This window comes from Stenella coeruleoalba (assembly GCF_951394435.1).
Source record: "Stenella coeruleoalba genome assembly, chromosome: 9".
NCBI lineage: Eukaryota > Metazoa > Chordata > Mammalia > Artiodactyla > Delphinidae > Stenella > Stenella coeruleoalba.
Genome location: NC_137155.1, coordinates 44,456,115 through 44,483,978, shown reverse-complemented (window position 1 = coordinate 44,483,978; position 27,864 = coordinate 44,456,115). Strand labels below are relative to the sequence as shown.

The 27,864-nt window shown below is 38.4% G+C and overlaps 1 protein-coding gene across 1 annotated transcript in view; it reads right to left on the bottom strand.

The window, feature by feature from the left end:
* COL28A1 (collagen type XXVIII alpha 1 chain) overlaps positions 1-27,864 on the bottom strand; it is a gene marked incomplete at both ends in the record, with an annotated part of 159,483 nt that overhangs the window by 122,239 nt on the left and 9,380 nt on the right. Inside the window, 8 exon segments of the mRNA XM_079932578.1 lie at positions 11,321-11,374; positions 12,658-12,702; positions 15,625-15,669; positions 20,293-20,319; positions 24,036-24,077; positions 25,959-25,976; positions 25,980-26,012; positions 27,654-27,710. Coding sequence (XP_079788704.1) covers positions 11,321-11,374; positions 12,658-12,702; positions 15,625-15,669; positions 20,293-20,319; positions 24,036-24,077; positions 25,959-25,976; positions 25,980-26,012; positions 27,654-27,710 — 321 coding nt within the window.

The following is a 27,864-nucleotide window of genomic DNA, read 5'->3' as shown; positions in this document are numbered from 1 at the left end:
GTAAACCACTTTGATCCTTCTCAGAAATTAAGGATGCCTATGCTATGGACCTCAAGATGGGAGAAAGCCAGTGTTTAATAAAACCTACTGTTTTCAAGCACTGCCCTGACACTTCATATAGATCATCGCATTTAATCTTCTAACAATCTTAGGAAATTGGTGTTTTTTCCTATTTTATGATATAGGAATATAATCTCCATTTTTAAATTCATTTTTCAGTATGTATGGTATCACAGGAAAAAAAACCATGGCTTTTTCATTCAGTCAGTGCAGTTGAATTCTGGTTCTATAATTTACTAACAGTTTGAGCTTTTGCAAGATCCCCATATGCAAAATGAGGATCATTTTATCTACCTTGCAGCATTGTTTAGAGGATTTGAAATATTGTCTTAAAACATCTAAGTCATAACCAGTCACATGGTAGCTATATAATATTTGTAGAGCAATTGTTATTCACCAGACTTTCATTGAGCACCAACCTGGTACCCAGTACCCCCTAACATAATTATAGACATAAATCAGGTTGCACCTGCACTTTGCAGACACTTAGAATCTGGCTGGAGAGGCAAACGAATATAAAACAAAATATAAGCCTGTGAATTAGCTATAAAAAAGGTATTAACAGAGCATGTAAGACTCTGCGGCAGAAATGTTTAATTCTACCTTAAGGAATTGGGAAAGTTTTATATAGTAGTGGAGATATTTGCTCTGAATAAAAATGCATGAATCATATTTAATCTAGTAGGAAAGAAGGGGGACGAAAGTTCTGGAAAAGGAGAGAGTATGAGGCATAAAATGATGTGAAATGTTCTGGGGACAGTAAGCGGCTCTGTGGGGCAAGCAGACAGGAATGAGGTGACAACAGCATCACTGTCTGGAGCTGCACTGTCCACTGGAAATATACAGTGAGCCACATTTGTCATTTTAAATTTTCTAGTAGCCACACTAAGGAAGTAATAACAGATTTTACTTAACCCAATGTACCCCAGATATTATCATTGCAACATATAAGCAATATAAAACTCTTATTAATGATTTTGTTTTTCATTATTTTTCATGTTATGCCTTTGAAATCCTACGTGTATTTAACACTTACCCATTTCAACTCCGACTAGCCGCTTTCAGGTGCTCAATAGCCACGTATGGCTACTATATTGGACAGTGCAGCTTTAGAGAGTGATTAAAGAGGCTGGAGGCTCGGGTCAGAACCATGGAGAGTACCAACATTTAAGTTGGGTGGGAGTGAAAGTACACAGAGATGTCTTGTGGGGATTTGGGAAAGACAGTGGCCCAGAAAAAAAAAGGGGGGCAGGGAGAGCTGACAAAGGCTGTATAAAAGAAGTCAGGAAAAAGAGAATTTCAAAAGTAACTCATCCTTTCCAAAGACAGAGTCATATTCTTTCACTCACAGACCTGACCATCTTTCAGCATTCTCTATTTCAGGGAAGGGCATCAAGATCCCTCCACATGTCAAGCCAGAACTTAGGAGTCATTCTTAACGTATCTCACTCCCTTATCCATCATATGCAGTGCGTCACCAACACCTAACAATATGCTCATAAATCTCAAATCCATCCACCTTTGTGTCCTCTACCATGTCTCTACAGTCTACCCCAAATTAATATCATCTCTTGCTCAGACTACAGCAAAGTCCTTAGTACTCTACATGCATCCATTCTAGCACATTCTAATTTATTCCCCCACCCGTCCACTGCGGCCAGAGCAATCTTCTAATTTTAATCTGAGTAAAACCCTTCAAGTCCTTTCCCTTTGCTCTTAGGGTAAAGACAGAGCTCCTTCCAAGGCTTGTGAGCCCCTGCATGGTGTGGTCCTGTGGCCTTTTCAAAACTATTTGTTATTAGTTGCCTCTTCTCTAGCCACCCTAGCACCATTGCCCTTTGTTCAGTTCCTTGTACTTGCCATGTTCCCTCCTGCCACAGGATCTTTGCATGTGCTGTTGTCTCTATCTGGGATGTGGTTACCTCTCTCTTTTCCTAGTTAATCCTTATTCATCCCTCAGATATTATTTTAAACAGCATGGCTTCAGGGAAGGCCTCTCTGGTCAGGTAAAATCCCTATTCTAGAGGCACTGATAGCATCATTTTCCTCTTTTTCTGAGCATTCATTACAGTTGCAACTTTGCACTTCTGCATGTGTTAATATGTCTCCCCATAGACTGTGGGAGGATGTCATGTGATTTTGCTCAGCTCTCCATTCTCAGTGTTTAGCTAATTGACATTATCTACTCAACCATCCAGGCCTCAAACATTTACTGAACAGTGACTAAGGAGCAGATATTGTGCCAGCTGCTAGAGGTGAACAAAACAGGAAACCTGGTCTAGGCAGGGGGAACTGGGGGTTTGGAATTGCTCCTCTGGCGTTCCCACTGGTTTACTTACATTTTTAACTAAGAGCGACTGTGCATACATTACATAGTGATATAAAGTACTTATCGCACAGTTTTTGCTACAAACTTATCCAGATACAATTAATCTTTTTTTTTTTTCCAGTTGAAGGCCAATAGATGGCCTAAGGTTACACTGTATGGAAAGTTCAGCTAGAGAAACCCAACACTTCTTATTCCTGGCTCTAACCAAAGTCAACATCTTTCCTTTCCCTAAAATAATAAATAATGAATGGTTGTCCAAGACTCTGAATTTTTTGAGGACAGAATTTCACCTTTTCTTGAATAATACAATTATAAATAATTTAGTCATACCTTGGGCTCTTAACATTAGATAGATGTTTTAGCAACTTCTTTTTATCGTTTCGCAGATATGTATAGCACCAACTGTAATACTTTAAGTCTTGTGACAAATATTGCCATACTTACCCAGTGGAAGAAAATGATGAATGAGCATTTTGTAGGTGCAAAATGGTTCAAGTATGGACAAAATACATTCTTAGCTGAAACTCAATGAAGTGATTACTGTATACAAAGGCTTGGGAGAAAAGTCGAGAGAAGCCCTTTTTTTTTTTTTTTTTTGGAAAGAAGGAAAAGCGGTGGGGGTGGAGGCATGAAATTTATCAAATTCTTGTTAACTCAAGCCCTATTTTTAGTTCCTAATTTCTCTTATTTCAGAGAAGTGTTATGTAATAAGAGGCATATTTTTAGAAAACATATCAGGCTAGCTTTGTTTTACATTAATGAAAAGAGGTTGTCAAAATGCTTCACTGCTTAATTATTGCTGATACATATGGCACTTACTATGTAACAGGTGTTATTCTAAGTGCTTTTCGTGTATTAACTCATGTAATCCTCAGAACAGCTCTATTTTTAACCCATTACATTAATGAGAAAACTGAGGTATGGGGGGGAAAAGTGAGTTTTCCAAATCACAGAACTAATACAATATAAGGCTGGGTTTGAACCCCAGCAGTCTGGCTTTAGAGCCAGTGCTCTAACCACCGTGCAAAACTGCCTCTTGGGACTTTTCCATTCTTAAAGTATTTCAAAAATCATTTGATTGCAGACTAAATTTATATCTTTGTTACAGGATGAAAAACACAAAAATCAGATAGTTACAATCTACCCATAGTTGAAGAATCATCATATGAAGACAAAGAATCTCTAAAATAAAAATAAGCCACATGAAAGGATATACTATTACAAGCCAACTTATATGCCCTTTCAGGCACATAAAGTCTACCTGGATCAGTGTTGTCACTGAATTAGTGGTAAAGTTAACATAAATAATAATTGGCAATACTGTAATCACACAATGTAACTCTGCATATAAAGCAGTTATTAAGCAACTGCACTGTTGGAACCATCATTACTTAAAATCTCCAGTTGCAATCTTTTTTTAATAACATCTACTTGGGTAAGAGAAAAGATCACTGTTCACATACTCTACCTACTTATGCTTTTCAAAGAAGAAAAACTCCATAATAACAAAGAATTGCTGGAGAATGTGATGAAAATTGTAGTGTTGTACCGGATTTTAGTAACTCAACTCCTTTTCTTGATTGCTATTAGGTTAAAGTGAATGAAATTGACAATATACAGGTAGGTTTGACTTACAAAAAGGATGATTCATTTGTTTCAATCTAATAGGAAAGTCATATTTCATTATATATAATAAAACCTAAGGAATTGTGTGTCATTTTCCTTAAAAGGAAGGACTGTTCCACGGCCCATCAAGAGAGCTTTTAAAGAAGCTAGGCTCTGGTGGACACTCTTAGGACCCCTCTAGCACCAAATGAGTGGCTGGAAACTCTTCAGGGTGAACCCTCTCCGTAAATCCAAGAAGAAGGACACCAATTTACGAGAGAAGAGAGGTTCATAACAGCGCGATATGTTTCCTAAAAACCTACTCTTGGAGACTGGGGGCAGAGGAAAATGAGGAGAGTTATTGTCGAAAGAGTACAAAGTTTACGTTAGAATGATGGAAAAGTTGTGAGCACAGATAGTGATGACGGATACACAGTATTGTGAGTGTATTTAATACCACTGAATTGTATGCTTAAAATGATAAATATTATGTATATTTTACCACAATTTAAAAAAAAAACCTTCTTCTTAGAATAAACTTAGTTTTCCCTGCTGCACTGTTGCTGCTGGAACTTACTTGAATTGATTAAGAGCACTGATATAAGTATTAAAGAAAAGAATTCTGACAACGCTCTGAAGACATGCGGTAACTCGTTGTGTTCCACGTTAGTGCCCCACTCAGCACCTTTGTGGGAAATGTTGGCAGCATTTTGGGTGCCTTGATCCATCGGAGTTTTCGTCTTGGCAGGCTCTGCACACGCATGCGCACATACACACACACGCAGGATGTACCCCATCTGCTGAGGACCATATGTGTCAGAGATTTGGGGAGGAAAATCATCTGTCTTGAAGCCAATGGCTGACATGCCACATGTTCTGGCAGCCACGTCAAACTGTCACTATTAGTTGTCTCACGTCAAATGAGTTAATAAGCTCATTTAGTATCCTGGTGGGCAGATAGGCATGTAGGTCAAAGCCCTTTCCACAATAAGAATCTCTGGATTACTAATGATTCTTTCCCTTTAATTAGGCCCAGGACAGAAATAGCATTTAGAATTTGACATCCCCGAAGAAAAACAGCCACATAGTTTGGCAGCTTGGCTCTGATTCTGCATTAGACAGATATTTGTAATTAAAATTGTAAAGGGATTCTTCTCTTCGCACTGCTATACACTGAGCAGTCGCAACCTTGTTCAAAGGTGTTAGCCTGCCAGGAGAACCAGAAGGCCCATTATTGGGTTTGGACAACGGGAAAATCTGGCGTGTTTGAATACCCTGGACTCAAAAATACTTTTCATGAAGCCAAAAATATAGTCATTCTGTATTGAGAGCTGTGAACTTAAAAAAAGTTTTCTGTTTGATTATTCTGTACTAGGGATTGTTGATGTCTACATGTTTCACCTGATTTCCTTCCCATCAAGTTATAAGGAATTATATCCTATTAGAAATCATGATTTTTTTTTAGTGGTTGAAAGCAACATCATGATGTCAGGGGATTTTTAGGCTTTTGAGTTGTGTGAGAGCTGAAATAAAACTACACAACATTCTAGTTTGAGGAGAAAGTTTCCGCTTCTTCGTAGTTCTTCATATTTGTGGTATTTGAACTCTTTCCAAACCACAGTTGAAATATTTATGTTCAGTAGGTTGACCTACTAAAGCTGCTAAGCTAACTTTAAGTCAAATCAAGCATTGATATTCAAATAATGGCAAAACTAAAGAATGAATTTTTAAAACTACTAAATCTTCATTAATGATATATCTGTTCTAGTGAAAATAGTGACATTATAGAAAACATAAGACTCTAACTTGTATATCTGAAACTGTAAAAAAAAAAAAAATTAAGTTCCAAGCCTCCATGCCTCTCTTAGAAGAAAACGGAATTACAAATAATGCATTAGGTTATTAAATGCACAAGACGCTTCTGATGGATTACCTCTACACTCTCCTGTTTCTATTTATTATCCAGACATCTTGGAAGAATGGTCAAAATTCCTGGCTATTGCACCCTTCTCTCTGATTCCTTCCACAATCCATTGTCACCTCCCCAATCTCTCACAGGTTTCCAAAACCTGCAAAATTGACAATCTAAGTGACTGCATAGGTCCTGCCTATTTGACCTGTCTGCAGTATGATACTGTTGACAGCTCATTCCATTTAAGACTATTTCCTCGTTCATTCAGCAAATATTTATTTGTTGCTTATCTTAAACATGTGTGAGTGTAGATATAATAATTTTTTTTCTCTCTCAGATATCATAGCAGTACTCCTGACCCATTGTCCCTAGATTCTCTGCTTTGGATTTTTCAAAAACAGTGATGGACGTGTACATATCTATCTAATTCTCTTGCCAATGGTTCATATTTGAAAGAAGACTGGCAATGTTTAAAATTATAATGCACGGAAACTAAAAGGAAACTTGATCAGTACTCTTTCAGTTACCAAAATACATACGCATTCCTAATAGCTATGTCAAAGGTTGACAGACATCCCTGTTTTAAAAACTAACCTCTTTTCATAGAGCATTTTGAAGAAAACAGGATGGTGTGTAGGGATGTTTACTAGGTTGACAATTTTAATTTCAGGATCTGTACATTTAGCTCTCATTTACTTAATTTCTTTATAAGAACACCAACTACTAAAAAAAATTATCTACCATGCTTGGGAACCTCAAAAAATGGTATGGAAGTATGACAGAGCTAGGTAAGGAGGAGTAGGGTGTCCAAGGATCATGTGCAGCGCAGAGCTTTCGAGTGGACTAAGTGCTTCTTCATTTGCCCTCATTTACTTCCTTTAAAGTTTCACTTACTCACTAATACTAGGTCCGTTGTTTATTTTGGATGTGGGCTGGATGTTTGATTCACTGGAGATTATTTACCCTGACCATATCCATTTATTAAACTGGACCGGACTGGTGCTATTTCCCTATGAGTTTTCTTAACATCTCAGAAGCTAAACTGAACATAAAGTAAGAGGACTTTGAGTTTCTTATACTTGAGTGTAGCATAAGAAGAAAACACTTAGGGGGGAAAAGCCCTGCAGAAAATGAATGAGCGCTCTAGAGCAGAACAATGGAAGAAGTTAGAAGAAGGGAGGCGATACGTCTATTAAGATAAATTACTATATAACATAAATATCACTGTATTTTTAAATTGTTTGAGGATTAACACGTGCTGCTTTGCCTTGGAGAAATACGTCAGGGATAATTCCTAATGCCCTTTTGGCCCTAGCACCGAAGCTCTCATGCTAGGATGCTTCAACGTGTCACAAGCTATTTCCTGCTCAGGCCACAGTGAGCAGTCCCTCCTCCTAGAGCACAAAGAGGGTCTTGGGAAGAGTAGATTTGGATGAGATTTGAGAAGAAAACACCCTTCAGAAATAACCTCAGAAGGACATCAAGAAATGGCAAAGGGCTTCCCTGGTGGCGCAGTGGTTGAGAGTCCGCCTGCCGATGCAGGGGACACGGGTTCGTGCCCCGGTCTGGGAAGATCCCACATGCCGCGGAGCGGCTGGGCCCGTGAGCCATGGCCGCTGAGCCTGCGCGTCCAGAGCCTGTGCTCCACAACGGGAGAGGCCACAACAGTGAGAGGCCTGCGTACCGCAAAAAAAAAGAAATGGCAAAAATTACCTAATGTGGGCCTGTCACATCCAGCATTCTACTGTGTTTATTTGTTCAAAACTAATTTTGGTTACTTGTTCTCTATGATTTGAGAGGCCTGCCAGTCTTGAGCCATTCTTTCTCGTTATTGGAGGGCCCATTCTATGGCCAGATGGGATTGCCACCTGAACCACCACACCGGCCCTTGGAAGGTGGCGTAGGGTTCTTAGGCCCTCAGTTTTTACTGAGAAGGGGCACCGTGCTCTCTTGTTAAGGACATTGGCAGTTTGGTCCTAGGGATATGGCTTCTCAGATACTTGCGTGATTATAGTTCTAATTGATTTTAGAGACTGATGGGATGTTCTTCTTATGAATACCACTCTTGACCCTCATGTATGGGAGAGGCTGAGGTGGCTTCCTTCTGAGAAACATCTATGTTTTGTTTCTAAAGCAACAAGGCCATTTAGGACAGAATACTACTTTACATACAGAAAATACTAATGACAGAAATGATTTGTGAAATAGGGCCAGAATCACATTTTTCCTTAATTTCTCACATGCTATTTTTTCCTTTTATTCTTTGGCCACCTATTCTGCAAACCCTTTGATGAAGAAAACCGAACCACTAGAGCAACAGAATGGGATTGTCTCTCATGAGAGAGACTATTCATAAATTCAAATTCATAGACAGGCCCTATCTAGAAACTCCCATGGAATCTTTGCAAATGTGACAAGTCCAAATTTTCTATTTTAAGGTCTCATAAGAGACAAAATATTTGAAAATGCACATTACTGGTTTCTTTTTCCCATGAGATTCCTTTCCTTCTTTTCCTGCATTTTCAGATGAACATTATAACCAAGTAGAAGTGCACTCTCAACAGACTTCTGTTTCCAGCCAGAGTACACTAGAGGGGGTAGAAAGATGCAATTTCCATACTGTCCAAAAGAAAGGCATTTATCTCAGGTTGACTATCTAGGAAATTCAGCAGTTTTCCTAAGGAGATAGATACAATATGGTGGTTAAGAGCAGACTGGCTGGGTTTGAATCCTGGCTCTGTCCCTTCCTAGCTGTGTAGACTTGAATCCATTGCTTAAATTCTCTGTGCCATGGTAGCCTAATCTATACCGTGGGAGTGAGAATAGATCATGCCTCAGAAGGTGGTGTTATCTTAAATGGGTATTTAGAACTGTATCTGTGCATAGTAAATATACACTAAATAAGTGCTATCTGTTATTTTAGAAGCTTCAAAATAATAATCCTCCCTGTGTCCATTGGAAAATACAGAATTACTGAATTTTAAAGGTTTTTTTTTTTGGCACGAATTGCAATAGCAATATCGTAAAACCATTTTGTAATAAAATGGTAATGGATAAAAAGAAATGTCACTATAAAACATTGTTTCCAGACTAAGCAAAAAAATAGTTTATTAAGTTTTTAAGATTTAGAAGTACATTCTGGGATGCAAGATGAAGCCATTCCCTGAAACCTGACTTTTAAGACAATACAAGAATAAATGTATAAAACCTAAGACAATTAATGAATGTGACATGCGTCTCTGGTTGACAGATCCAAAGAGGGGTAGAAATTAGTAATAGTCTCCAAGTAACAGTCAAGAGACCATTAAATCTGTGACATTAAGACAAAAATATAACTAGGAGAAAAATGAGAAGCTTACTCCCATCTCACTCCCTACCAAGAACCCCCAATATTCTTTTTTTTTTTTTTTTTTTTTTGTGGTACGCGGGCCTCTCACTGTTGTGGCCTCTCCTGTTGCGGAGCACAGGCTCCGGACGCGCAGGCTCAGCGGCCATGGCTCACGGGCCCAGCCGCTCCGCAGCATGTGGGATCTTCCCGGACCAGGGCATGAACCCGTGTCCCCTGCATCGGCAGGCGGACTGTCAACCACTGTGCCACTAGGGAAGCCCCCCAATATTCTTTAGATACTGACATCTTTTTAACTGACAACGAATTTTTTGTGTTCACCTGGCAGTGAATTTTGTGATTTTAAACCTGTGATAATTTTACGTTAAATATCTTCACCAAAATTTTTGAAAAAAAGAATTTTTTAAAAGAGAGGCCCTTGGAAAGTTGAAGTCCTCAGATACCTTTGGAAGAGTGACTCCTTTTATGATGATGATGTGAAAGTCGAGCATGAAGTGTTATGTCAGAAAATTACAGCCTCCCCCAATACACTTGACTCATTATTTATTCTAAGAATTAATGCATTCTTAGAATTAAAAGCTAAATTCTGTGGAAATAAATCCACTTTAAAAGAAAAATCTGAGTAGTAATTGTATAAGACATGAAGAGAATTGATCAAACGATGACACGTTTTTATGAACTGACATCACCCATCTCCCGAAGCTGCGTGCCCTGCTCCCAGCCCAGCACCTCCGCAGACGCCCTGATTTCCAGACTTCTCATTTTCCAAAATGAAAACTTTGGGCCAGTATGATTTCTAATATCCCTTGTGGCTCAAACAATCTATAATTCTATCACTGTTGCAAACTCCAAACCTGATCCCTGATTTTAAGCCTCTTTTTCACAAACATGTGAAAATTATCAACTTAGGTAACCAAAGGATCCTAGAAATAAGTGTGGACTGTCAAAATATTTTCTTTTCCTTGCTGCAGGATTTTACCTACAGCCAAAGCAATTTTGCAAAAACTTCTACTCAGTATTCAGAAGAGCCAGTTCTTCCGCCCAGAGAGAATTTATCATAGGCAAGGACTGGAAAAGACAGTTTCCCCAGACAACCTTAAGCACACGCCCACTGAGAAGCTCATTCTATTTTAATTTGCCAATTAAAACTGCCCCAGGAAATCACACATTGTCATTATGTCATTAAAAATAGTATACGTGTCACTCCCTTACCTCTCTCTGGAAAAAAGAACAGTCAAGTAACCCAACTGCTCCCCACAACTTAAATTTAATAGCACCCTTAAAAGATTGGCTTTATCTAGGGTCCTCTGGGGACAGTACTGTCTGCTGTTATTACTGCCACAAATTCCACAGATCTCCAGTCACTAACTCCGTTTATTAGATATTTACTATATCTGTGGAATTTACTAAGCACTGAGAAGCGTTAAAAAGGCACTAAAACGCTTGTTTTCAGCAAATTAATGGCCACTCCCACTGGAAAACGGAGTCTTATAAACAGGTCTTTTAAAGATAAAGATCCCTTCTATCTCAACTTTTGGTTCCATCTGGCTCTTTTTCAATCCCTCCCTATACATCTTGCCTGGTTACCTGTGGAATGACATTACAAGGCTGGTATTGATAGAGACTACACCCTCACAATTTAAAAAAGTTTAATTTTTGTTGGTATGACAGTTATAAATCCCCTTCTCTTATAAACTATGTATTGAGTTGACATTACCTGTGGGAAATAGAGTGATTTGAATTGTGTTGCTTATTACTACTTTTCAGTTTCTAGTGAGTCATAAAATGACTAAAAGGGCAGGAGTAAGATGGAAACACTGCAAAAATAATGGCTTATATTTAATAATGCCCCTTTGAATAAAATAATCATAATAAATGAAAAGACTATGACACTGACTTCCTGCATGTACTTAAACATGATTCTGTGTATAACACCTGCAGGTTATTATGTATTTCCAAAGATTCGTCCTCAAAGAATCCATTGACTTCTGCCTAATAAAAACGTGTATTACCATAGCTCACTAGGGGAAAGGCACTCTGCCTGTCTATAATCAACGGGTATGATTACCTTATTGCCTTGAAACCCCTTTGGGCCTGGATCCCCTGGAAGTCCAGTAATGCCCTGCTCCAAGATGAAAACCAAGAATTAGTTCTGTGTACAGAAGGCCAATCAGGAATGAATCATTCATTAGGGTCCCTAGAGATCCTGGAGTTAGAAGTCAGACTATCTAAGTCAGAGTTAAGTTGGGGTTACACACGATTGAGAAATGGAATGAGATAAAATTCCTTGTGTCAAACACACAGCTTCTAAAATAGTACCTAGACTGAGAGCAAACATTTATTAATGAGGTGTTTGTTTTTTAAACCTGCGTTTCCAACATTATTCCTGTGCTGGACCCCTTTTTGGAAAGAATAAACAGCAACTTTAAAAATATATATCTAAGGCATATATATGTAAGTTGGAGTTTCCAATGACCTGTGATAATCAGAGTTACTCCCCTGTCCTGACACAATTTCAGACCAGAGCAAAGGCGTTGATGGTCAACTAGGTGCCATCTAGGAAATTTGGGGTAAAGGTATAATTTTCAGTAGACTTTTTGAAATGCTGAAATTAGTTCTTCACACATATACACACCCTCTTCCCATTACAGCTTTAGACAAGGCAAGTCCCCAGACTGGAAAAACGGATCCAATTATTTTCTGAAATCCCTGGGATAAGTCTAAAATAAATGCTTTAAAGAATCATTCCGTGTTATTGAGCAGTTACTGCTTATCATGATGGAACAATACAGATGCTGTAATTTAGATAAAATGCATAGCTTTTCCTACTGCATTAGAGCAGCAATGCCAACATTGTTACATCCTGCTTTTGACTGCTTTGACTTTTTTTTTTTTTTTTGCGATACGCGGGCCTCACACTGTTGTGGCCTCTTCCGTTGCGGAGCACAGGCTCCGGACGTGCAAGCTCAGCGGCCGTGGCACACGGGCCCAGCCGCTCTGCGGCATGTGGGATCTTCCCGGACCGGGGCACGAACCCGTGTCCCCTGCATCGGCAGGTGGACTCTCAACCACTGCGCCACCAGGGAAGCCCTAAATGCTTTGATTTTATTCATCTTCCTAAACTCTAATTTTTTAACTTTTATCCCTTCAGCTACTCACTAAGTAGACTCACCTGCCGGCACCTATCTTTGAAGGAGCCTGCGTTAGTTATTCAAAATATTAGAGCACCAGCCTCCAGACTTTGTCTCACATTGGAATCACCTGAGAATCTTGAAAAATACTGATGCCTGACTCCAATCCCTGGACATTCTGACTGAATTGGTAGAGGGTGCATGTGGGCACAGAGATTTCCAAAGCTCCCTAGGTATTCTAATACAGACTTAGATTTGGTTTTCGCCTCTTTACCTGAAGTCCTCCGGGTCCCTTTGGTCCACTTGGCACTGGGGATCCCTGTGGAATAAAATGAATGGTAAGTTGCTCTAAATATCCATTCAATTTGCAATGATTTTACGTGGAAAGAGAAGGAACTGTGTTCCCAGTAATGGCCAGTCTTCCCAGGTTATGCAAACATCAAAGCCAACAAATTCACTGTTAACAAAACGACCCTAATTAACAAGCCAACTTGTTAGTAAACTTTTCTCTAGTAAACAAACTCCATGAAAACACAATTTTAGGTTAAGTCCTTTGCCTGTATATTGACATTTTGATCAGAATTTTAAAAATGTATTTCTTAAGAATCCTTAGAAAGCAACAAACTTGTTGGAATATTGTTTCCTTTCAGCAAGGCAATGTCAGTTAAATTAACAATTTAGTGGGCTTCCCTGGTGGCGCAGTGGTTAAGAATCCTCCTGCCAGTGCAGGGGACACGGGTTCGAGCCCTGGCCTGGGAAGATCCCACGTGCCGCAGAGCAACTAAGCCCGTGTGCCACGACTACTGAGCCTACGCTCTAGAGCCCCCATGTCACAACTATAGAGCCCACGTGCCACAACTACTGAAGCCCGTGCGCCTAGAGCCCGGGCTCCGCAACAGGATAAACCACCGCAATGAGAAGCCTGCACACCACTACAAATAGTAGCCCCCGCTCGACGCAACTAGAGAAAGCCTGTGAGCAGTATCAAACACCCAGTGCAGCTAAAAATAAATAAATTAAAAAAAAATTTTGTGAGTTTCCACAATGTCTAGATCACTCTCTTGCCCATCTTCAATACATAGAACTTGGCAAAACACAACTTATACTCAACACTCTTCTAAAAGAAAATATTTCAATATGTCCCATAACTAGGAAGCCCTTTAAAGTTTGTTTTTGTGACAGTATAATATTATCTAGTCTCTCTTTTCTCAGATTTCCACTTTTTTTCTGATTACCAAAATGTAACCTGTTTATAATAGACATACCTTGACAATTATAGAAAAAAGTAAATTTCTAACAGCAACAGATGTTAACATTTTAGGCATATTTTCATCCAATATTATTATTTCATCCAGTAGGTCTTTCTTTAAATAATTTTATCAAAGTGTATATCCAATTTTGTATCCTACTTATCTGGCCTTCCATTCTATCAAAAATATTTTTCCATGTCATTAAAAACTCTTAGTAAACTGAATAATATCCAAGAATATGATTCTGTCATAGCTACTCATTTCTCTAGTTTTGACGCTTAAGTTGTTTCTGATTATTTCTATTGTTAACAATAGTATAGTGAATAACTTTGTGTATAAATCTTTGTTCAACTTCTGATTCATTCCTAAGGATAATTTCCTAGAAGAAGATGACTGACACAGAGACTGTAAGCACATTTAAGGCTCTCATTCACCCTCTTTTGTCTCTCACACCATATATGGAAAGAAAAAGTAAAAATTTCCTCCATAAATTTTGTTCAGATTTCCATTCTCACTACCTGAGTATAGAAAGTGCATCTTCATCTTACAATATCTCCATCAATACTGAGTATTATATATTATCTCAGTGCTTGCTAATTTGATAGGTGAAGTAATATTTTAATGTTTTAATTTTACTTACCTGGTTGCTTATGTGTTTGGATAATTTTTTCATTTATTACCCATTTATATTTCCTCTTTTATGTTGCTTTGTGTTCTTTGTACGTTTTATGTGTAAACTTACATGAACTCTTCACATCAAGCGCACTATATTTCATTGACCTTAGACATGCATTTTTTCAGATTTTTACATCTCTGAAATTGGGATACATCGTACAATCAGTTGCACCTTACATTTCTAATGGGCAGTATTTTTTCTTTCTTTTTAGCACAGAAAATAATAGGGCATTTAACAATCCCTGCCATCTTAGTCAATGAACTGTGTTGAATCTTTGTCAGCCATTTTTATTTCAAATAGTGTCTCCAGTTGTTTTTTGACTCATTTTTGTTCAGTGTGTCCATTCTTCTGTATTTTCAAGTCTATGTCCGTCTCCCGTTTTCAGTTATTCTCCAGGAAGAATCCATTCATTATCACACCTTTCATTTTGTCCAGAGATAATTACCAAGCCTACATTTTTCAGATTCATCTGACCTTTAACTCTACAGTAGTTTAAAAGCTTTCAGAAAGTCTCAACCTATTTAAAGTGTTTAGTTACATAGGCCAGTGTCACTATTTTATCCTTTTCTTTTCACCTTCCTCCTCGTTTTCTCTCCTTGACTCTTCCCATAATTAAAAGATAGATATTGAAAGACTTTGGTATCTTGGTGGCATGCTGGTAACAGTTCTTAACTATAATGAAAACGATTTACTTTTACTCTACTTTTTTGGACCCTTTATCATGTTTCAAATATACTCTCTATGTATTTCTGGTCCATTAAGGAACTCCTTAACATTTAATATTGTCTCCAGTTTACATATTTTATTCATATTTATTTTTTAATGAAAGGTAAATAACTACCCAATTTCTGTGGCTTGCTGCATGTTCAAATCCTTATCTGTGTCTAGTTCTTCCACATTACTGAAAAGTATTTCATTAACCTATTTCATAGAGTTCTTCACTCTACTTTGGAAGGTGCTTGTTCTCAGCGTTTACATCTGGAAAACAATTCTCCTTTGACCCAACTGGAGCTTGAATTGACTTTGCTAGTTAAGTTATTCTTTTCACCATAACATTTAGTGGGCCTGGCCTCAAAGGTTAGGGTGCCACAAGGCAAAGTCTTAATGGTCCGTAAGAAAGGCCTTTGGGGGCTCCATTAAATAAAGTTAGGGATGGATTTGTTTTTTGCTTCATGTTTTACAGATGTGAAAATTGAGCCGATGACTCTCTAATTCCAGTAGTGAGAGCAACATAATGAATCCAGGAATTTCTTCTTAAGGAAACTCAGTCCCAAAGGGATCACAGCTGTTAGCATTTTAAAAACAAGTTCCTTACTTTGTTACCTTTTATTCCTGGCTTACTGCATTCTCCACGTTCACCCTAAAAAAATGAATACATGAAATAAGAAGACATTTGCAGTCATTCAGTGTTCGGATTCTTTTTAAAAGATTCCCAGCAGAATCTTATGACATGAGCAGTCTGATGAGTTATACACAGTTTTATCCTCAATACTGTGGGTTGTTTGGGCATTGAACTCTGAAAATTTTTACCCATGAGTCATTCTTAACACAATCAAATTAGTGATACCACCTAATGAGGTTTAACATTTTTGAGACATGGATCAAATTAAGAGGAAAGAAACTAAGGTTTAATGAGCATCTACCATATTTTATGTACCCTTTGCATATGTGATTTAATTGAATCCACACTATACCCCAATGAGATTAGTTTTACAATTCCTTTTTTTTCAATTTGATCCATAGATGTCTTTTCTTATTGAAGTATAGTTGACTTGCAATATCATATTAGTTTCAGGTGTACAACATAGCGATTCAATATTTTTATAGATTACACACCATCCAAAGTTACTACAAAATATTGTCTATATTCCCTGTGCTGTACATTACATCCCTGTGACTTATTTATTTTATAACTGGCAGTTTGCACCTCATAATCCCCTTCACCTTCATCTTATTTTATAAATGAGGAAACTTAAGCTCAACAAGGTAACTTTGCTCCATCCTAGAGCTAGTAAGAAGAATCAGGTCTCAGCCCAGGTCTACTCAGACTCCGTGTCCCTATTCTTTCCACAACACCACATGCTCCAGCCTGAGCACCAACTTTGATCAATTAGTAGTGTTTGCCTAGAGAACTGTGAGAGAGAGATTCTGAGAGCATGTCCAGACTTGGTGGAGAAAGGAGCCATGATGAATGATCAAGGTCTGCGGTGAGAGAGAGAGTTGGGCATGGCGACAAGCATGCTGTGTGTTTTCCATCACCACAGACTGCTGTCCTGCCTTTCCTGGAATACTAACGGGAAAACAAATTAACATTTAAATTATGCTTTCCTCTTTATTATTAATGTTATTTTACAGACATTATGTCAGTTAATCTGACATTAACTGTCTGAGGTAGATATTATTAGCCCAGTTTCACAGATTGAAAATTTGTGATTTAAAAAGGTTAAGTAACTTGCTCAGATAGAATGAGAATTGGGGCCTCTGAATACAAATCCACTATATCAGACTTTCAAGACTTCTAATAATTAGAACTAACAAGGAACAAGGTCAATTAGAAAAACAACTGAAGTTAGACTTTTCAAAGTGTATTCATACATATCTATATTTTTTCTGAGCCTCGAAGCAATTCATATTTTTAAGATAGGGCAGTTCAGTTGGGGGGGTTAAATGATTTATGTAAATGTCCATGCCAGCCAATGACTCCTAGGCTGGTGTCCTCACTACTAGTTTCTGTTTCTGCTGCTGCTTATTATCTCTGTGCTCCTCTAAAGCATGCAACTCAAAGTGCCACTACATAAGGAACTTGCACTAGAATGTTCATCACTGCCCTGCCTCCTTCATTAGGGAAGTCTTGCTATGAAAAATAAATGTCAGCTGAGCTAAGCAGTATGTTTAGTGATACAGTGGACTTATATTCTTGTGCAAGCTTCATCTCATCACAGAATAGCAACAAATAGTTCACAGAATGACTGCCAACGTGCAGACCACACTTTGCTCTGAGAAGGAATATCATAATTGTGACCACCAGTTATGGATGCAGAGTATGTGCCAAAGTCTTGACGTTATTGGTGATCACCACAACAGCCTTGCAAGGTGTATGTATCTCCATTCATACACAAGGCAAGTGAGGCTCAGAGAGATTAAGTATCTTGCCCATGACCACATGCTTGAGTCTGTTAGGCTCCCAAGTCCGTGTTCTCCCTCAGCCACCCAAAGCTGAACAGGGTACACTGCCATGGTCTTCAAGTTACTTTCCACTAACCTGACACTTCTGCCTAGGGTCCTGCATGGAGTATTGCTGGCACGGGGGACAGGCAAGAGGGAGGTACAATTTTTAGATCCAGCTATGTCTCTATTCAAAAGCAATCTGTTTATGGTTACCGGGGTGAAGGGTAGGGGGAAGGGATAGTCAGGGAGTTTGGGATCAACATGTACACACTGCTATATTTAAAATGGATAACCAACAAGGACCTACTGTATAGCACAGGGAACTCTGCTCAGTGTTATGTGACAGCCTGGATGGGAGGGGAGTTTGGGGGAGAATGGATACATGCATACGTATGGCTGACTCCCTTTGCTGTGCACTTGAAACTATCACAACATTGTTAATCGGCTATACTCCAATATAAAATAAAAAGTTAAAAAAAACCAAAAGCCATCTGTTCTCTCTCCACATCATATTGTGAGTCAAACTGACCCAGGAAAAACTGAGCTTTCACTTAAAACAAGTTGAACATTTATTGCTGAATGTAAATGGAAAATCGCTCTTGAAGAATCAATTAGAAAGCAATTAATTGAAGAATGTTGGATGGAAATACAATGAGTCAACCACCAAAATATAAAACAGAAAAGTACCATAAATATGCTCAAAATTCTTTGGGCTAGAGTTCACGTTCCATTTGTCCAGACAGATTTGTTAGCTATAGGGTCCTGAGGAACAGCATCGGCATGGGGGCAGATTCCCATGAATGAAGATACTGTACTCATGTTATTCGCCTCTGCAAAGGCGTTTTCTTTTTTGATGGGCTCAGTAATCCCTGTGGCATGGTCAGAGTTACAAAGTTCCCAAGAGCAAGTGCTTCAGAAAAAACTGAACAGATTAGCTCTGTTCCTAGCCTCGATTTCTGACGCTGTTTATCCTGGTGAAATTCTGGTTTGAATGTCGACGGTTCAGGGTCATTTTGCTCCGACAGCTTGTATTTTCCAAACGAGGGCCCCTCCAGTGAATCTATAATTTCCCAGAAGTTTAAGTGAATCTTTTCAAAAAAAAAAAAATACACAGTTTCCTGGTGTTGATAATTAGCATACTGTATAAATCAAAATGGTGGTGGCATGGAAAATTTTCTTCAACTATATATATAAGACAGTTTTACAATCATGAAAGTTTTTTAACTTTCCCATATTATCACTTGTTCCCTATCTCTTTATAATAGCACCGTATGTTTATAGACCAGCAAATAATTTAAAATACATTGTCACATCCATTATTCTATTTGATTCTCCAACCACCCTGTAAATTAGGGAGGCTTGTATTAATCCAGTTCTATATGGATGAAGAAACAGACACTCTAAGATATTGAGTTATCCAGGTTCTGACGGCAAAGTACAGAATCATGGCATTTCTTACACTCTTCCCCTTTTCGACCTAACATTTCCAGTGTTTAGGGATATATTTATATGCCTGTGTGTAGTTTCACCCCTAATGTTTACAGGGCCCAGAACAAGAGTATAAGCAGGGGCCCAAATACCACCTATCTAAGTAGCTGAAAGTTCCAAATCGAGCTAATAAACTAGTCATGTTCTGGCTTCCTTTCTTGACAAATATATCTCCAAAAGGAGTAAAAAGTTAGAGAATTTTGGAATTCTTCAGAGGTGCATGTGGGAGGCCCATGCCCACAGCCCACAGCCCAGTTCTCAGTTTACCTCCCACTTCCAGCTCCTCCCACAGCCAAAGGAGCTGTATGTGTCTGTGATGGTGCCACAGACAGCACAACAAAGCCCCCTCCTGCCCCAACAAAGCTTCCATTTGGTTTCCCTCAGGCCTAGGGAGAAGATGGACATGGGAAGGAGGTTCGTGTGTGCCTTTGAAGCAGGCTCAGACCATTTTGCAGGGACTTCTAGGGGCTTGGTTACCCAAAGCATGATGCAGGAGAAGGGGACATGGGCCTCTCACTCTGCAGACACCTGGCTCCCTCATGAATGAGGAGGATGGAGGAGACCCAGAGCAGGACCCTGTAAAGTGCATGCCTCTTGCCCAGGTCTGAGGGTTGTAGGACAGAATGAATGATGAGGGCTATGTTCTGATTTCAGACAGAAAAATCTGATAATAGAGAGCATATAATAATAGTGGCTTAAACTTATGAACCACTGAACCCTCTCGAAGATTCCTGAGCCCCAGTCTAACGTGTTAATTTCTTTGGAAACAGTTTGATTTCCTAATTGGTAATTTGCAAAGAATAATAAAATAATCTACCAACTCATAACCTTTGTCAAATTTACTGCCCCTGCAAGCTCTACCCAGGTGCCTGATGGAATGGACTAAGTAATTCTTTACTGCTTAACCAGGATAGATCCTCTTTGCCCCATGAGAGGGTCTTGTGTCTACATTTCATAGGAAGTTAAGCACCAAGGCAGCAGCATAATTGTAGTATTGCTGCATCCATTTGTACATAGAAACTTTTGATCTTGATACCCGTATTGCATGACCATTAAACTGGGGTTCTCTATTAAAAGAATTCGTATTTGCAGGACTAAGAGAGGCTGGATTCTCAGGAATCTTAGGCTTCCTTCCATCCTTTATAACATACACCTGTATCTTAAGTTCTATTATTATTTTATGCTAACAGTGTTGAGAATATACTTAGGAATTTGGGAATCCAGACTTACAAAAATAAAGGAAAATAACTTTTATTAAGTATATAAATACAGTTACGTTGCTGTTTTTCTTTATGAAATTCTGATCTATTTGTTGTTACCAACTTACCTTCTCACTCTTGTACCCAGGGATTCCCTAATTAAAAAAGAAAAGAGAAGTAAAATGTGATATTAGAAGGCATAGTTGGAGGAAGTAGTTGATGTTTTTCATTTATAAAGTACAACAAAACACATCTGTATAGTCTTGGAAATTAGGACCGTATAAAGGTAAGGTCTTCCACTTCTCTCTGCACTTAGGGAATGTGCAATAGTAGGGGGAAGAAAAGAACCTATTTTTTCCTTTTATTACCTTCTGTTCTCAGTTCCACATATTTTTTCAAACCCAATTTCTTACCCTTTGGTCCAAAGCTAAAGGAGAAACTATACACTGAATCTCATTGTAGAAGTGACGACCTATAATAGTGCTTTCAAAATTGTTATATTGACTTTTAAACTGTGAACTGTCACAGCTGAGGATGCTTCACAGAGACGGTTTAGAAAAATTGGCTTTGAAACTGAGCTGAGATAATGGCCTTTAAAATGTCTGTAAATATTTATATCCATCATGATACTCCTTTCAAATTCGGTCTAGAATACAGAACATCGGGAAATGAATGGTTCCTTTGTCAACCTTAGTGAGACAGTGACCTTTAAGTTACTATATTTTATCTCAGGCTAAATAAGGGGCCAGTGCTTCTGCTTCTCTTGTATGTCACTCTTGGGAATTCTGCACAGCCTTCTCCATTGTGTCGCTGCCCATAAACCCTTTAAGTAACACAATACTGAATATTAAACAGGCTGGTAAATTACCAACTTTAAGCTACAGCAAGCCTTTTTCTAATATGATCACATGTCTTTTTCATACAACTAGTTTCTATGTATGAAAATAGAATTGTAAGATATCTTTTAAGTGAGCTGGAGAAACCAATGAAATAAACAAGCTGTGATTGTAGTTACTTGTGAGTCAGAGTACAAAATTTTGCTGTGTATGACTTTTTTACAAAAGGTAAAAAGGAATTCTTTAGCACTTCTCCCCAAATGTGCAATCACTGAGAAACTGAAAATAAAAGTAAAACTAGTCAAAAAAATTGTTACACTACAATTTAATCCGTGTCGGAAATACTTATTCACATAAACGGTTTTATGTTTAGTATTGTGCTTGAAATTAAAGGCCACATTAAGATAGTTAAATTGGGGTTCTTTATAAAAACAGTTCATGTCTGCAGCACTAAAAAAGACTGGACTTTCAATCTCAGGAATTTTGGGGTGCCCTCCACTGCTTATAATATACCACCATATTGAAAATTCTGTCATTATTTTATGTTAAGAGCGTTAAGACTGTATTTCGGAAGGGGCCAATACAGTTTACAAAAATAAAGGAATATTACTTTTTATAGTATACTCTTTTTCCTGTTTTTTGGTTTTTGTTTTGTTTTCCTAACTCTCTGGTCAATTTATTGTTTGGTTGATCTCCCCTTTCTTCCTTTCAGGGCACCTTACTTACTAGTTTTGAAATATTCAAATTTGAGATATTCAGCACTGCACTCATTGGTCTCTGCAAAATTTGCTTCTGACTTCCCTATTTCTATGAATGGTACCATCATATTTCAAATCATACAGAATCAAAATTTATAATCATCTTTGCTCTCAACTTGCCCCTTCCATTCTTTTAATCCAACCAGTTAAAATCCTCCAACAGCTTCCAGGGCACTTAGTTTTAGATCCACTCTCCTGACCCTGACCAACAAGGCGCTGTGTGATCTAGACCCTGCCTACCCCATAGCCTCATCTCCCTCGCCACTCTTCCTCAAACTCTGTCTCTCTTTGCATTTCCTGGGCCCACCAAGCTTGCTCCTGCCTCAGAGCTTTTGTGTTTGCTGCTCTTTCTGCCTAGAACCCCCTAGTGACCCTGTTTTATATTTTCATAAGCCTCTCACTGACTGGAGTTCTTACTCACTTGTTTGTCTGTTGGTTGAACGCTTTATGAAACAGGGTCTCTCCACCTTGCTCACCTCTATATCCCCGGCACCTAAAAGAGGGCCCAGCGCATGGCAAGTGTTCAGTAAATCTTGCTGAACATCTGAGGTAGAGCTAGTCACCGCATCCCCTCATTTCTACGCCTTCCTGGTTCTCACAATGTTCTCTTCCTCTCTGTTTTGTCATCACTGTAGCCCAGTTCTGTCCAGTATAACGTGAGCCACCTATGTCATTTTCAATTCCTTAACAGCCACTTAAAAATGCGAGAATGAACAGGTGAAATTAATTTTTAATAATATATTGTATTTATCACAATAGGTCCAAAACTGTCATTTTAACATGTGATCAATATAAAAAATTATCGATGAGATATTTTACATCTCTTTTTTTGGTACTAAGTCATAAAAATTCAGTGTGTAGTTTATTCCTCCAGCACACCTCCACTCCGGCTAGCCTCTTTCCACTGCTCGGTAAGCACACACGGCCAGCAGCTTTCACATTGGCTGGAGCGGCTCTAGCTAATGACCCTGTTACTTCTCCTACAGCCTGTAGCAACAAACCTTCTTCAAAATGCTCTTTCCTTCTGCTTGTTCCCACTTCAGTTTTGCTTTTAGAGCCAGGCCAGATTAATCTTCCAAATCCACAGCTCTTGGGCCATACGCCTCATCTAAAATCTCAGGAGGTGCCCATCACCCTGCAGAGCCCAGGCTTCCAGCCGGCATGGACCAACCACTCTGCCGATACTCCTCCCTAGGCACCCCATCTCACCATTCCCCACGCTTTGCCCCCCTCTGGTTGCTGCTCACAGCACTTTCCATCTAGAATGCCTGCCCCTTCCACTTTCCTGTTCTGTCTTTACCTGTCTCAGTCCTACACCCTTCAAGGGTCATTCTGTAGAACCTACCCTGATAGCTCTGGTCTCCTCTGAATGCCCATTATACTTTATGTGTGAAATTTTTACAATATTTTGACATTCCACTTCATACTGTAGCAGTTTTACCTCTCCTCTGAGATAATGAACGTTTCACAAAAATAAGTGCTCTGTCTTAATTTTATTTTCACATAACAATAGGCTTTATATATATAAAATACCTAAGAAGTCTTTCCTGAATGAGTAACACAAATTTCTGAAGGAATTTCCATTGAAATTATCAAACTTTGTATCAGGATTTTTCATGAAATTGGTTAAAAACACCAAGAGAACCATTTTTAAAACCTCTGGGTCTGAGTCCTGGGCTTTCATCCAAGGGGAAAAGCTGGGAGGAGAAATGCCACACAGCCTCCTTTTAAGTCACTGTACACTTCTCTGCTATTTGCTATACTGCTGCAGTTCTCCAGGACAATGCAAAAGAAGAAATGTACTATAATTATTTCTCACACAATCTCTTGACATCTTCTAATTATAGAGATAATAAATCAACTAGAACAATCTCTTCTTTTGCCTGTAGAATTGGATTTACAAAAGGATAGTTGAGATTATGTAATTCTTCTGCTCCCAGAATTTTAATTTACTCTTTATTAAAAAAAAAGAAAACACAGGGAGCAAAACAAAATATTTTTCTTATTTGAGCTTTTCACAAATCTCAACTTGAGTATCAAGAAATGTTATGTGGCAGACCGCCCTGTCCCATCATCACTCCTTTTGGACAGAGTATTTTCTCCTCACATTTCCACTTCTAAGATCATAATCTGTCTGATTGCCTGTCTGAGCCATCAAGAGCACACGTGGACATAAATCATTTTTGCACTTGCATTGCAGGGGTCAAAATGATCCATTACAGAATCTTAGCGTCCTGGGATTACATTCTTAGGAAGACATTTCAGTTGTGTACGTACCCCTGGGCCTCTTTCTCCCAGTTCCCCTTTTGGAGCATCACCCTGTGTCAAGAAAAAAACTTAGTCAAAATTCCATGGCCCTGCAGAGCGAGTGATTGCTCAATAAAATTCACTATTCAGATTTCCCGGATTAATACGTTAAACCAATGGGGAAAATATCTTTGACCTTGACCATTGACATTTTCACCATGCAGTCTAGGGAAGAAAATAGCAGCTCAGATAGCCTTTGCCCTTTGGAGTGAAGCCAGATGTATAGGGTGCAGAATCCAGGTATATTTTCACAGCTTAGGCCGAGACTTGCATCCTAGTTTAACAACAGGGCCGTTGTTCTCAAATATAGCATTGTACCCACTCGGAGCCAGCTCCTCTGGCTTTTCTCCAAGGGGCTTTGGAATGTTTTGCAAAATGTCCTTAAGAGTGATTGCTTGATTTCAGCGAGACTTAGGAAAATATATTATATGGCACAAAATTACAAGCCAAATAAATGAAATGTGTGCAAAGACTTACAACAGGTATTTAACAAAGCAAAAAGAAGACATGATGGCATCAATTTAGACCCATACAAAGCGGGTGAGTGTAGGGGTGTGTGTGTGTGTGTGTGTGTGTGTGTGTGTGTGTGTGTGTGTGTGTTGTAAAACCACCCAAGGATGCTTTACATTCCCTTTCTTTGACAAGCAGGCAACTGGCAAAAATACTTTCATGCACCTAACTTATTATATTATTCATTACCTCCCTAAACGTATTCTCAGAAATGGAGTTACTGGCATTAACATTTTGAATATTTGAATGCTTCTTATAGTGCCTAATTGCTTCCAAAAGTGTTTGTGTGTCTGTGCCAAGTTACCTTTGCAATGAAGAGGAAACCAGTTTCACCACCACATTGCTATCACTAGTTATTATTGTTTTAATATTGCTGTGTTAAGTGCTATAAGAAATGTTTTTTATAATTTAAAATACAGAAAAAAACAAACTCGTGAACTAGAAAATTACTCCCCTCCCTCGCAAAAAACAACCCAACACCCTTGGAGTCCAAAGTTTCTAAAATGTGAATAATTAGCAGTAAAGGGTACCTCGTTGTCTGTCTTTAAATTTCATTCATTATCCAGTGAAATTAAACATTTTTCTATTTCTTTTTTCACTGGATTTATTTCCTGTCTTGAAAATTGTTTGTGTCCTTTGACCATTTAATTATTAGTTTCTCATCTATTTTATAAAGTCTTTATGTACTATAGCAATTAACCCAATATCCATTGTATTTTGACATAAACATTTCCCTATATGTTTTCCTCTTTATTTTAATTATTATTTTTCATTATATACGAACTTTCCTCAAATTTTCACATGGTTGCATCTGCTAATCTCTCTCCTATGATTCCTTCTGTTGCTCTTGAACTTGGAAGACCATCATCCCAACAATGATATATTTTTTTTTAAATTAATCTAGGATTTTATTGATGAGTACACAAAGAAAAGAATTGGGGAAATGCCTGAACTTGGTTTGGGAGTAAGAGACGATCTGGTGTTTTTCCTATTGTTATTGTAGGTGAGTTACCCATCAAGTGAATCCATGAAAATTACAAGTGTCAATAGCAATCTGCTTTGGAATATGTATCAGTGATTCGTGGAACATTGTAGTAATTAATTTAGGCCTCCATTATTTAAGAACAAGTTTCTCTTTATTCACCTCCCTAGGTTTCCTGAACTTATTGACTAAAATGGTCGTATGTTTCTCAGAATTTGTAAATACAAGCTTACACAAACCAGACAGATGATGTAGGAAGTAAACAGCCTGTATTCTTCGTGGGAATCATCAGATTTTTGGCATTGGCATATATTACAATCCTTTGTTTTTTAAATTTTTGTTATTTAAGTAGACCTAGAAGGCGATTCACTGGTTTAAGTGAAAGCTGTTTATTCATTTACCGGGTTTCCTTTAGGTCCTCACTCACCTTTGATACCTGGGTTTCCATGTGTACCCTGAAGGCAAAGGGAAAAAAGATTACATGGAGCCAGGCATTCTATTAGTTTCCTACACCTTACATTAATTTCTGATCAGCTTCATTCCCTAAAATTAGAGATGATTGTAAAAAACACTTTACATACCAAGCAGAGATTCAACTCTGTTTTCCCTTACTACACACCAGGAAGACGGCACAGTCTTGAAATGGCAGATTCTCTAGATTTGCTCAAAAAAGATAATGTCTCTCTATTCCTGATGTCCAAGAGAGAATCTCAAAAGATGGAAGAAGAGAGTTCTTCAATCCTATTCTAGAAAGGCATTTTATTTTCCTATTCTCAAACCACCAAAAATCTCACTTTTCTGTGAACTGGTTTTGGGAACACTCAATAAATGTTAAATAACATATTTCTATGGCTATCCCTATTAAAACATGGTACAGTAATCACTTCCAACAATATTAAGGGACTGAAATAGTCAGATTAGCTCAGCAGTTGTAAGGTTTCTTTTTACTGTTTATTCTAAAACGTAATTGAATATCCCAAGCAAACCTTCCCCGGCAATCTCTTGGTGTAATAAGTATAAAGTAAGACTTTATAGGAAGGGAAAGTTAAACCTTTGCTTTGGCCAAAACTAGCTTCTACTGACTGCCACGTTATCATGTAATGTATCTAACTTGTATTTTGAAGAAAAAAAAAGACAAACACTCCCTCTTTCTAATGCCTTGATTAGTAGAATGATTTGAAAAAGTATAGGCTTTGGACCCAAGACTCAAGGGAAAATGTGTTACAGTCTAAGAAATTCACTGTACACATTCCCCTCCCTGCCCCCCAAATACAAGCATCAGTTCAAACACATTATCAATGAATTTTTGTGAGATATCTCCACAGGGCTTTTGACCTCTAAGGTTTGAAATCACAGAAGTAAATAAAAAACTGAAGTAGCAGCGTGCAGGCACCTGAAGGTGACTGTTAGAGAAACATTCAGCATCTCCAGTCATTGTGATGTCATTTCCAATGCCCTCCCAGTACAGACATGGCATCTACCAGATATTAGGGCAGAATATAAAGGAAGCACTCCTTTGGGGATTATCTTTTCAAGTATTGAATCATCTTAGTAAATCCTGCCATTTACCTTTGTTTGCCAAGTGGTGTCTTCCATTTCACACAATTCACTCTAATTTCCAGAGCTTCCTGACAAGCTTCCTCCCCATGAGGCATTTTGGGGTTGCACTTGGCTAAGTGTGAAGACACAGTTAATTTCTGGAGAGGTCACTTGTTTCTAGGTGGAAGTAGGATAAAGCTTTGTCTAGAGCACTGAGGATTTGTATGAGCTCTTTCTCTAAATTTTCACTTCAGTATTGAGAAACTCTGGCTTCAATTGTTGCATCAGAAGTGATGCTGAAATATCCTTCGTGGGAAGAACGTCGTCATTTTAAACCAAATCTGCCCTCAATTCAGTTCAGTAAACTCTCAAGCTTATTTCTAAGGACAGAATGTATCCCTTTAGGAATAAAAGAAAGGAACAGCGTTTCTGTTTTTGCTGCTATTTGCACACAACTGCTTTTCAACAGCACAAAGTAGCCCAGTGTTTTCAGGGCAGAGCTATCATCGCTAGGACTTCCTGACTTGACCCTAAGTTCAAAACAGAAATATACTCACAGGAGGCCCTGGGTCGCCTGGATCCCCCTTCTCACATTCACAGATCTTGCGTTCACACTAAATCAATAATGAAGCACAATATTAACACTCAGTGAAATATAGCGTTTTAAATCTCATTCAGTACACAACTAAATGGAACACTCCTTGAAGAAACTTTACCTTGCAAATATATGGAGCTTTTGCTCTCCCTATTAAATTCTTCCAGGAAAAC